This window comes from Calidris pugnax, unplaced genomic scaffold (assembly GCF_001431845.1).
Source record: "Calidris pugnax isolate Ruff unplaced genomic scaffold, ASM143184v1 scaffold18, whole genome shotgun sequence".
Lineage (NCBI taxonomy): Eukaryota > Metazoa > Chordata > Aves > Charadriiformes > Scolopacidae > Calidris > Calidris pugnax.
The window spans coordinates 6,607,147-6,619,462 of record NW_015090812.1 but is presented as its reverse complement, the minus strand read 5'-3'; the positions used below and the strand labels follow the sequence as shown (position 1 = coordinate 6,619,462).

Genomic DNA, 12,316 nt, shown 5'->3' with positions numbered 1-12,316 from the left:
AAAAGGGGGGGGGGGGGGAGCGGGGAAACAAATGTTAGTTACATTGGACAAGATTCTGAGATGCTGTTTGGGGTGGAACAATCCAAAACTGGGATACATTCTTATCACATTCTGAGCCTTCCTATGCTCACAGGTAGCAGGCAAAACACCTTCCTCATTCTCCCTCTTTAGGTTATTCACCTAGAAGGAACAATAGGTGCTCTCATTAAGGCAGAATTTGACCTCTAATTGGCCACTTCTATAACCAAGGAAAATACTTCTCCTCTTGACTTGTAGCTTCCATTTTTCACTTAATTGTTGCAAAGACAAACCCTGCTGGCACAAACCAGCTTCAAAGTGTAACCTGTAAAGCTAAAATACAAAAGTAGGCTGGCTCTGCCCCCTGCACCACCAGACAGGACAGTTTTGGTTCTTCTCTAGAGTTGTAGAGATCATAGAATGGTAGGATCATAGAAGGGACTTTTAAAGGTCATCTAGTCCCTTCCCCCTGCAATGACCACAGACATCTTCAACTAGATCAGGTTGCTCAGAGCCTCATCCAGCCTGACCTTGAATATTTCCAGGGATGGGGCACCTACCACCTCTCTGGTCAACCTGCACTAGTGTTTTACCACCATTATTGTAAAAAATGTCTTCCTGGTATCTAGTCTAAATCTACTCTCTTTTAGTTTAAAACTCTTACCTCTTGTCCTATCACAACAGCCTGTATTAAACAGTCTGTTCCCATCTTTCTTATAAGTACCCTTTAGGTACTGAAAGGCTGCAATAAGGTCTCCTCAGAGCCTTCTCTTCTCCAGGAAGTCAAGAGAGTATTGCTGAGTACAGCAGTAACTCCACACTAGCCAGGAGTCAGGACAGAGAAGTCTCTTCCAATGTAACTCCTAAAAATGAAGCCTAGTTAGGGAACAGCCCCACTCAGTAACTGATAACACAAAGACAGCTTGAAAGCCCATTTATAGCCTCAATTGCATGGGTGTCCTCAGGGCTGGATGCGGCTCTTACATCCCAGGACAGGAGAATATAATACAGGAGAATACAAGCTGGGCTGGAGCTCCACCTCATCAACACTTTAGGTTCTGGGATTTGCTCTCAGATGAGTCAACAACTCAGTGGTGCTGCTGGCAAGACAAATATAACCCAGACAAAGGCAGCACAGTTCACACTAAGCTTCTGCTGCTCTTCATTTCTGCAAGGAACCACCAGCTTTTGTTTGGGCCAATAATTGTGCTAAGGAGCGAAAACTAAACAAAGGGCAAGGGCAGGAGGAGAAGAAAGTCCACAGACAATCAACACACACTCCGAGTCACAGCCCTCATTGCAAGGAACGCTTCTGAGCACCTCCCTGAATTAGACCTCCTGCAAAGCAACACTATCACTAACTTCATTTGGGGGAAGGGAGGAGACAAAGCTTTGGGAACTGAAATCTGGATTGTTCCCATTGCTGACAGCTACACACACACTTTCCATACCACAGACCATCTCCTCTTGGGGTAAGTGCCCCATGGACACTGTCCCTGCTCATTGATACTGCTTTAACATCTCCCCTCTTTCCAGACACTTTGGCATAGCATCCTTACGGCAACGGCTGGGGTGGGAGGATGGCTTTGGTGCATTTGCAGCTAGGTGCAACGCATGCTAGAAGCCAACAATATGTGCCGTGCAAGCAGGCAGCTGCCTGAAGACCACCAATAAAAAAGCCAGTTACGGGCATGCCTTGCACCTGTTGCTGGAAATAACTCAATAAACCGTACCAGCAGATGGCACTTGTGAATACACGGCATATTTTTGGAGTTGTGTTGCAGCCATAACTTCCTGTGTCTGGCAAATAGCCTTTTTGGAGCAGCCCTCCAGTCTTTTCTATCAGCTCTTAAATGCCATGGATTGTGGCCTGGCAACTGCTCTTCCAGAAGTAGAGCTCAGCTCGTTACGACACTAGGCAGAGACCAACTCAATGTGTTTCTCCCTTCTCTCACTTGCAAAACTAACAATAAAGCACTGCTTTATTGCATAGTTATATTTAAAGATATAGTTTATTTAAACAATACCGCTTGGTACCTACATAGTGCCTCAAAGCCAAGGAATGCAACACTGTTTTATACACACACTAATAAATGTAGCTCCACAGCTAATTTTAGCTAGATGAGAGCTAATTATTCCTAAAATATAGATGGGTAAACCAAAACAAAGATCTACAGCAAATTGGCTGAAGCTTACTAAGTCATTTGCAGAATTAAAAAAAATAAAAAATAAAACAAACCCCCCAAAACAACCCTAAATGAAATAAAAACAAACAAAAAAACCACCCCAGAAAAACACTGGAGTCTTTGATTCTTTTTTTTTGTGGCTGTGAACAAGAACTCAAATCACCAGAGATACAAGCTAGACTTAAAAAAGAGGAAAGAGGGAAAGAGAAGAAAGCCCAATACGTTTAGTTACTTAACTGAAAGTATAGCTAAGAAACCCAGATGGGATTATATTCAAACATAAAATGAGCTATTCAGGAGGGGAGGAAAGGAAACAAACATTTAACCCAAACTGACATTAAGATCCCTGTTAATTGCAAATATAATCTAGAAGACAAAAACATGCAAAAAATAAACATGCAAAAAGCGAAGGTCAAGAATAGGCTCCTCCAGCAACTCACAGACATAAATGGCATTTAGGTACAAACTTTGATTCACTTGGCTGGGATTCATGAGTTTGGTGCTTATTCTCTGCGTAGCGGCTCAAACGTAATAATCACAAATGGTGCTATTTAAATGGAAAATAAATAGCCCTGTCTCTTTAAGGACATCATGTCTCATTCTCAGTGGAATAATGGCAGATATATGATTTCAATGTTTCTCATTATAACTTTTCTCCCTGTTCATCTAAAAATAAAAGGCTACTCTGGAGCCCGAGACCAATCTAACTAGAAGAGAAGGGTTCACCTAAAACAACAAAATAGCAGCTCTAACACTAGTTATGTATTCATCACATGGGAAAATGGCCCCATAATGCTGCCTTCAAATCCTTCCAACAAGTTGTATTAAATTAGGTTGGGTTCGGATTTTTTTTTTCTTGCACCAAAAGCAAAATAAATATAGTTTTATTTAATGCTACTAAAAGGTTCAGATTCAACTGAAACCCGAAGGCATGTGGCTTTGTTGTTAAAGCACATATACTGACTCTATTGATTGGTGCAGTCCTCTGTGCAAGAGAATTTGTCACATCAATAGCAACTGAAAAATACTCAGGAGCTGTAATATGGTTTAAATGAGCAGTTACCACATCGATATAAAGAACATTTTCAATGGCAGCAGATAGGAACCCTTTTGCAAACCTAGTATTTGTTTTAAGATAAAGGATGACAACTTTTTTACAAGAAAGATTTTTTTTTAAGTAATGGTGAGCAAAACAGCAACCACTGTAACTGTCTTACAATCACAGCACTCTCTGGGCAATAGAGCCACCATGGAAAGAAAACTTCGAAGCAGGAAAGGAATAGCAGTGCTATGAGCCAGATGGATGTAAGGACCAGAGCAAACTTCTGCTTCTTGCTTGCTTCCCTGGCCTTCTCCATTGCTGTTGCCTAGAGCACCACTGTGCCACAGCTGCAGATCTGTCCCCGACTTTGCTTTCCAGGGCCCCATCCTGGCACACGGCATCCTGGCTTGTATCAGAAATAGTTTGGTCAGCAGGACTAGGGCAGTGATCGTCCCCCTGTACTCAACACTGGTGAGGTCCCACCTTGAATACTGTGTTCAGTTTTGGGCTCCTCACCACAAGAAAGACATCGAGGTGCTGAAGCATGTCCAGAGAAGGGCAACAAAGGTGGTGAGGGGTCTGGAGAACAAGTCTGATGAGGAATGGCTGAGGGAGAAAAGCCTTAAAGCCTGGAGAAAAGGAGTGTGAGGGGAGACTTTATCACTCTCTACAACTACCTGAAAGGAGGGTGGAGCAATGTGGGTATCGGTCTCTTCTCCCAAGTAACAGGTGTTAGGACAAGAGGAAATGGCCTCAAGTTATGCCGGGGTAGGTTTAGATTGGATATTAGGAAAAAATCCTCAATCAAGTTATCAAGTATTGGAACAGGCTGCCCAGGGAAGTGTCCCTCACTGTGGCAGTTCTCTTTCTGTTTGCCTTTTTCCCCCCATTATTAGGGTGGCTGGACCTGGCCACAGCTATATTTTTAATCCAACAGGCTGTCAAAAGACACTGAAGTATTAGAAAGCCACCTTGGATTTCCAATTTTGAAACTGGAAAGGGAGGAGGAAGAGAAGAGCTCAGTTGCCACCACTCTACCGAGTGGTCAGTAACATGCTCGGAACCCTTGGCCTGGCTCTCCTGTAGTCCCAGCTATGAAAGGGAACACAATTTACCCCCACACGAGTCACCAACCCCCAGCTGATACTAAATGTGACCTAGGCAGGCACAGCAAGAGACTCACTGGCCTCAATAACATGGAATCTAAATTAAGAAGGAAAAAAGGGGCAAGAGTGGCCACTGAGGAGAAGTCCATTGTCCATTACCTCAAATCAGGACATTCACAAAGCTCACAGAAGGCTGAAGCGAGTCGTGGTTCCTGCACTGGGGCAAGAGCTGAACAGCCTCAGGCCAGAGGAGACTGAGAGAGCTAATACTTGCCATCTGTTGGCAAACTGGACAAGTGCTAGGAAGACAAATCCATGGCACACTACCAAGCAGGCAGAAATCCCATGAGTTCAGGAAATATCCAAAATGAAAATTGCTGGTAGCTGGGCAGGGGGAAATATCTTACAAGCTCTCCTGCTCTTACAAGGTGGGTGACACTGTCCACTACTGCATTAGCAGTTACTGGGCTTGTGAGGTCTGACACAGCACGGCTGTCCTCACAGACCCCCTAAGACGTATAGGTCACAACTGCTTTGGTCACAACTGAATTGGGAAAAAAATAAATAGGAAATTCACGGCAAAGAACAAATCTCAGTTTCACAGGATTGAAAAATCCCTGTTTTTCAATAATAGGAAATAGTTCTATATTTTCAGGGGATGGAAGATACTCTTCCTGACTTGGTGGTGTATTTTTAGAGTACAATTCTCTCTCAATCACATCCCTTCCTCCCTTGGGTTAATGTACAACGGACATTTTTGTCATTCAGGCAAAAATCCCACTAAAGGAAGACGAGAAGCGGCATGTGCTGCAAGTTTTGAAGGAGATGAGAAATTTCACACTATCCTGATATCTTCTGGGTAACTGCTTATTTTATGATGACTAATAGGCAATTACTATGGTAATACCGCAATACAACATGTGTGAGGTTTGGGAATGAGAAATTATAGGTAACTACTTTGGACTCATTTCTATGGTAACAAAAAGTAATTGTCATTAAATACCAGTTATATTGCGGCTGTACCTGGTAATTATAGATTTTTTTATGCCCAGTAACATAAATAAAACCAATAAATTTATTCAAAAGGTCCATGATTGTTTACTTATACGTTGTTATATAGAATACACAATGACAAACGCTTAATTAGGAAAAATAAACTCCATCGAGAGCTTCATCTTGTCATCTGAGATGGATACGCTGTTTTTCAATTCAAGGCAATGCATGAATTTCACATACATTAAATGAAGCTAAGAAAAAACTTTCCCCACCAGAAAAATAGGTGAAAAATAATCAAGAGGTATTATGCAAATGACAGTATGCACACAAGGAGCCATGTCTCATAACTGGACAATATAACATACATATCCAGTCATTGTGAACATATATACACACATGTATGTATGCAGCTATAGGTATATCCCCAAAGTGATATTATCAAAGACCAAAATCAGCACTCCTCAGTGCTACAACATATAGCTCTGATTTAGAGCTAAAACAATTTGGATAAAGTCCACATGTGCTTTTACTGTCAAAACACCCCTCATAAATTACATGCGAACACGAATGTTGAACTTTTGACTACTCCTAAAGTCACAGAAATAAAGTCCAAAAAAACTATTCAGGATAAATATGAAATATTTTGCCTGGTCCAAAGCCTAGTTTTCTGTTTGTATTTCAGACTCTTCGAAAGGGTTCTTTTAAAAAGGCCAGTTTTTGAACAAATCATGCTATTAACAAACAAAAACAAGAGAAGATTGCCTATTATAAAATGCTGATATGAATCTTTTAAAATGTTTCTCAAGCCTTCCCAACTCCCTTTTTTCACTTGAAACAATTTGCCAAATTGAACTCACTTCCACAAACCTTTTCAGTCCTTACAAAACTATGTTTGTGGGGCAAAAAATATACCATTTTTCCTAAACATTTCATCCCAACACAGATTTCACTGCAGTATGGACTCTGACACCCTTTATGGTGAATTTGGCTTTCCAGTTTGAGTAGGACTAGCCTCCTTTCCTTCCAACAAATTGCTTTGTTAACCCCTCACACGAGCAAGCAGTAAAGATTGTGTTGACTTCAAAAACATTGTACCTGACAGTGAAACAGGAAAGGAGAGAATCAATGTGTGCCCTCTTCTCCCCATTCACAGAAATTCTCGCAGTCCCTACAATCAAGCTAGAGGGATATTGTAGTGCTGACAGTTCAGAACATTTCAGCTAATTCATGGCTTTAATTTACTGAAGGCCGATCGTGTCCCAGCTAACCAACTGAAGGCAACACAGAAACGACAAGGAACGGGAAGCCTTACTGGGTCATGCAACAAAGCCTTTAGAGAACGGTTAGGATATTTCAACTGCCTTGTCATGGCATTTCTGGGATACCTCAGTGAAGAGCTGCCCAGACTAAGGAACACATCCCTTTTGGTGCCAGTATAGGGTTTCATCTCCGGAAGGTGAGGCTGACAAATTGGAACTAATCTAAGATGGTGTGGTACAGTCATCTTGCCTGCAGGGACACATTTCAGCATTCAGCTGCAGAATGCCAGCTTAAGAACAAGCTCTCGATAAAGGAAAGTTCAGGCCAAGCCTGGGGATGCACGACTTTTAAATCAAGAACACTTTTTTTTTTTCCTTAGTCTAACCCCACCTCCCTGGGGATGGTAATAGGTTCAGAAGATGATAATGCTATACTGCAAACAGAGAGAGAAAAGTCAAGAAATCTCTTTTCCTAACACTAGTTTTCCTTTATTTCTTAAAACTGTTTCACAGTTTAATCCATCAGAGAGGGTGAGATTAGTGTTACGGAGAAAGTCACAAATATTTTTATTTTTTGCTATGTTCTTTCACAAGGCTAAAGATCAAGTCATGCACCATCCCGAGCAAAACAGGTCTGTCAATTCAGGTGAGAGCTGAGGACAAGTTACAGAACAGAGGGCAAATTATGCTGAAAACTCACCATTTTAGCGAGGTCAACCAACGGCATCTTCCTGGGCAATTTAATTAACAAGCCCATGTGGCATAACATTTTCTACACACCGTAGCTGCAAAGCCAGTTACACTTAGAAGTACAGTAATACCAGATTTTAAAGACTTCAAGAAAGGGATGAAGCCTGTCTGCCTGTTTGGGGAGAGACCTTATATCCTTGACCACAGCAAAGAGCAGGTACCTATCATTATCCTGTCTGTTAGAAAAAGCTGGGTATATTCATGTGGCAAGAAAAGGACTATGGAGGTTTTTTTTTCACTGAAGAAAGAGTGTAGTGTAGAAGTCATCTTCACAAAAGGGTATGCTAGCAAACCAGCAAACACCACCTAGCACTGCAAGCAGGAGCAATCCCAACTAGGCACTCAGTACTTTGGCTTGCAGGTGAATTTGCAGTCGGAGGGCTCCAGTTGTCTGCATCTAACCCTGCTGACACCTGTACCCAGCCAACTCTGACCTATTGTAGTACAGTTTGCCAGCGATGTTTCATTTCTCAGCTCTTTTCAGAAAGAAACAGGTGAAAGCAAAAATTTAATGCTCTTATTTCTAAACAGTTAGTCAGAAATTCCACTGGAAATAAAGTCTAGTAGAGGTAATTTCACCAACTCTCTTGGTTTATGTACATAAGTAATAGCTATTAAGAGATAGAAAGTGAACTAGTATGGTTCTATTAAAAGATTTATAGTCTAAGATTACAACAATTGCAACTTTTGTCCATTTATTTTTAAAAAACACTTTTAAAAATTTTAAAATCCCAAACATTCTAAATTAGAGAAGACGCTTAACCACCCCTTTAAGTCACATAAGGCACCTTCTCTTTTCATGCCTAACCACGTGGGTCCACAAATACACTTCTTGAACTCTTGCATACACTTGAATAAATCACTAAATTATGGCACCCTGTTTCCTTGCACCCTGATAGACTGGGCATTGATGTTCCTTTCCATGATCATTTCCTTTACAGCTGCCTGAATGTACACGCAACATATAAACAACCTTCCTCACAGATGTGTCTGTGCCGCGAGCACTTGTGCTTTATAGCTGTGATATTAAACTCACTTGTTGCTGGTTATGAGCATTTCACCACAAGAAAGTCCCTTTAGAGTCACAACCCATTTGGTCTGTTCTCTCGAGAATGAGCAACAGTTTATAGATAATAGACAATTCTTGGCATTATTGTTGCAGTTTTGGCTAAAACTCCTAAACCTCAGTTCACAAGCACTCAGAACAAAGGAACAAGCATTTTGGAGAAAAGTACAGGACCCAAGCCCTCGGTGAAAGTTCTGCAACACCAAAAATGACAACAAAGAAAATCCCATCAGCCAACTGTTAATGTATCATCCTGGGTAAATGAGTGGTTAGTTTCTGCTTGATCACAGGAGAACTAGTATATCCCACCCCTTCCTGTAGAACTGCTGACATACTCAGGCTTTTAACGGTGCCCACCGTGCCTGGGATTTCAGAGGACAGTGAAGTGCATTCGACAGTATATTTTGCCAACTGTACAAAAAATAAAAAAAAATATCTCTCACACTGGCAGGAGATCAATTTACAAACTCAAGCATGAGGCTTAATTACCCATTTCATTATCTTAGCTTGCATAGCTCTGAATGTGAACCTTCACTGAACCAAAGAAATAGTCACTATCTGCTGCTTTGAGAAAGAGGGAGATAAAAAGAAGTAGAAGTTCAAATGCCTAAAACTGCTCTGGCTGCATATGGCACCACAGACCTTGTTTGCAAAAGCAGGGGGATTGTCCCCAGCCAATAGATCTGTTTTATACCACGCTACGTGGAAGACTTCTGAAAGTCCTATTTATGTGCTAATCTGAACGAAGACCAAAAGAGATGAAACAGACTTATCTAGCCAATCACAGAGAAACCTCAGAGTTAAATTTTCAAACACTAGCAATTGATCCTTAGAGATTTTTTTTTAAAAATTCCTCCAGTAAATTCAAGAAAATAAATTGTGATGTGTTTGTGGATTTTGTATGAGCAGGAAATAAAATGTTTGCTGTAAATTATTCACTCAGCACTAGTTAACTACAACACCAGCACATTGCTAGGCTTTTTAATATTCTTCTCAAGGTAATAGGTAGCATTTTGCTCATTACCCTCATTTTTAAGTTATTAGTTACATTAGGCCATTTGTAAATAAAGTGAAGAATTGCAAGAAAATCAAGTACTTTTCCAACTATCTCATTAAAAGAGTCTTTAGCTCAGGAGGGTCGAAAATTCTGCATATCATGAAAAGCTAAAACAATTGTATACCATCAGGCTCAGCAATTCCAAATGAATTCACATGCCCTTTTATAATACCTAGGTTCCCAAAAGGCTTTTCAAGTTGTGAGCCATATGCACGTCTATAAAACTGCATGTCTCTCAAAAATTATAACTAATAGCACAGGAGAAAAACCTACAGGGCAAGTGAATTTTCTGGGGAAAAAAGAAAGCCACTTAATTGCAACTGGAGTTGCCTACATGCAGGGCACCTGGAGCAGAGTAAAGCAGCATAGTATCAGATTCTAGTGCCATTTTAGGGCTTTATTCCAGTTAGGTGACATAACCTTTATGATAAATTCCTAATGCTGTCAGATGCCACTACTCCAATATCACTCTCTGGCTTCGGATTTGCCAAGAGTTGAGAAAGTATCAGTGTAGCTGGAAGGAGATTATGTGTCCTCGGAAGTTTCACTTATAAAATATGTATATAAGCACTGTTGAAATCACCCACACAATTCCCTGCTATTCCAGTTTAGTAAGTAGCAAAGCACAGGAGGGCTAAAAAGAACATATCGAAACAAAGAACAGCCAGCAGCACCATTTTCTGCAACTTCTAGCTTCTTCCTCAATGGTCTCCTCACCCACACAATAACCCAGCCTTAATTCTGCTTAGCAATGCAATACCTCATTAGATCAAAGCTCAAGGTAGCCTGGCTACAGAGTGTATTGTGTTATTTAGTCTTGCGCTGTAAGCAAAACCACATACAGTATATTACATTTCTCAGGGGCTTCTCCAGAGAACTATGTGGTACATGTAATTGCCCCCACAAACAAATCATCAACTAATCAACTGCTTTTCATTATCACCTCCAGCAGCACATTTATTTTGTAAATAAATGCATTAAGAGCAAACAATTTTAGGGAAAACAAAAGATTATCTGAATACGTTCTCAACAGAGGAGGTGGTAAAGTAGTAATTCAAATACTAAAATGAAACAAAATTAGCATAGGGTGGAATGATTATTCCGTTCCATGTATGCCTATCTATTACAGTATAATAATAGACTGAAATCTGTGACTTTAATGGATGATCTGGGTAGTTGAAGGGAACTGTGATTGACTGACACATTTACATAAAGGCTGATGAGCAGCATAATGAATGCATTTATAAAACACAGCTAAGGTCTAACTCTAAGCTGACTTCAACTCCCACATCTAGAGAAGACTTGCAGAGCAGGTACCCTGTTCCTTTCTGCCTCCTGAAGCAAACAAATTTGCCACTGAGCCCCCTTCCTTGATGGGAACTTCGGGAAGCATACGGCCACATGAGAACCCCCAGTTTAAGAGGAATTAATTGAAACAAGCCAGATAAGATTCAGTGACAAAACAGTGCAGGGTGTATAAGGTAAATATAAAAATACACAGATTCACACTCCACACCATACCTGTAATTTCCTAGGTATACTCCATCAGGGTTGAGCATGGGTGCAATCTTGAAGACCAGATGATCTCTCAGTACTTTTGCAATAGGATGTTGGCTCACAAGAAAATCAATTATACCTGAGAAAAAAATGAGAGAACAGTTTGAAGACCAGAGTTTATGACATCAGTGATTTCCAGATATCTATGTGGAATTTCACATATAGAAGATTAGAATCATTATTCTTCTTGGTTCCTGTCACTGCTCCCACTTCCAATAGATTTAAGGATAAATACCCTTATCCCATCCTCATAATGCAAGTACAATATGGTTACATTATCAGACACAGTCAAGTTTCCACATAGAGAGAAGTTACTGCTCATCAGCTGAGCCACAATTACAAAACATTTCTCCTCCTACGTGGTAAAATGAAGTAAACCTACTATTTGAAGCCTAGCAGCTTACCTACCCAGCACACATAGATGGGCACTTACTGCAGCACAGTTCATAAGTGTCAATTTGTTGAGCTGAGGTGCTTCAAAATTGTTTCAGCATATAACCAGACCTACCCTTGACTTATGAACATAGAGTTCAGATCATCTGCGTGTATAAACAAATGTAAAATCATAGAATCATCTAGGTTGGAAGGGACCTTTAAGACCATTGTGTCCAACTAAAACCGAACACTGTCAAAAACAGTCTTCTAAATACCTCCAGGGATGGCAATTCCACCACTTCCCTGGGCAGCCTGTTCCAATACTTGATAACCCTTTTGGTGAAGAAATTTTTCCTAATATCCAATCTAAACCTACCCTGGCACAACTTGAGGCCATTTCCTTTCGTCCTAACACCTGTTACTTGGAAGAAGAGACCGATACCCACATTGCTACACGCTCCTTTCAGGTAGTTGTCCTTCGTTGCCCTTCTCTGGACATGCTGCAGCACCTCAATGTCTTTTTGGTGGTGAGGGACCCAAAACAGTACTCAAGGTGGGGCCTCAGCAGTGTCAAGTACAGGGGAACAATCACTTCCCTAATACTGCTGGCCACATTATTTCTGATACAAGCCAGGATGCTGTTGGCCATCTTGGCCACACTGCTGACTCATATTCAACTGTACATTGACCTACATCCCCAGATCATTTTCCACCAGACATTAGCTTTCCAACCGCTCTTCCCCAAGCCTGGTGCGCTTCATGGTGTTGTTGTGACGCAAGTGCAGGACCCAGTGTTTGGCCTTGTTGAACCTCATGTTGAGCCAAAATGCCTCACTAAAACTGGGAGAGTTACACAAACTCTGTACCAGGCACAGGGAAACTGTGGGATTGATAGATTGGAATT

The 12,316-nt window shown here is 41.0% G+C and overlaps 1 protein-coding gene across 1 annotated transcript in view; it reads right to left on the bottom strand.

Annotated features, from left to right (window-relative positions):
- Nucleotides 1-12,316, bottom strand: part of AGBL4 (ATP/GTP binding protein-like 4) — a 961,744-nt gene that overhangs the window by 191,117 nt on the left and 758,311 nt on the right. Inside the window, exon 8 of the mRNA XM_014939355.1 lies at nucleotides 11,002-11,116. Coding sequence (XP_014794841.1) covers nucleotides 11,002-11,116 — 115 coding nt within the window. The remainder of the gene's footprint in view (nucleotides 1-11,001; nucleotides 11,117-12,316) is intronic.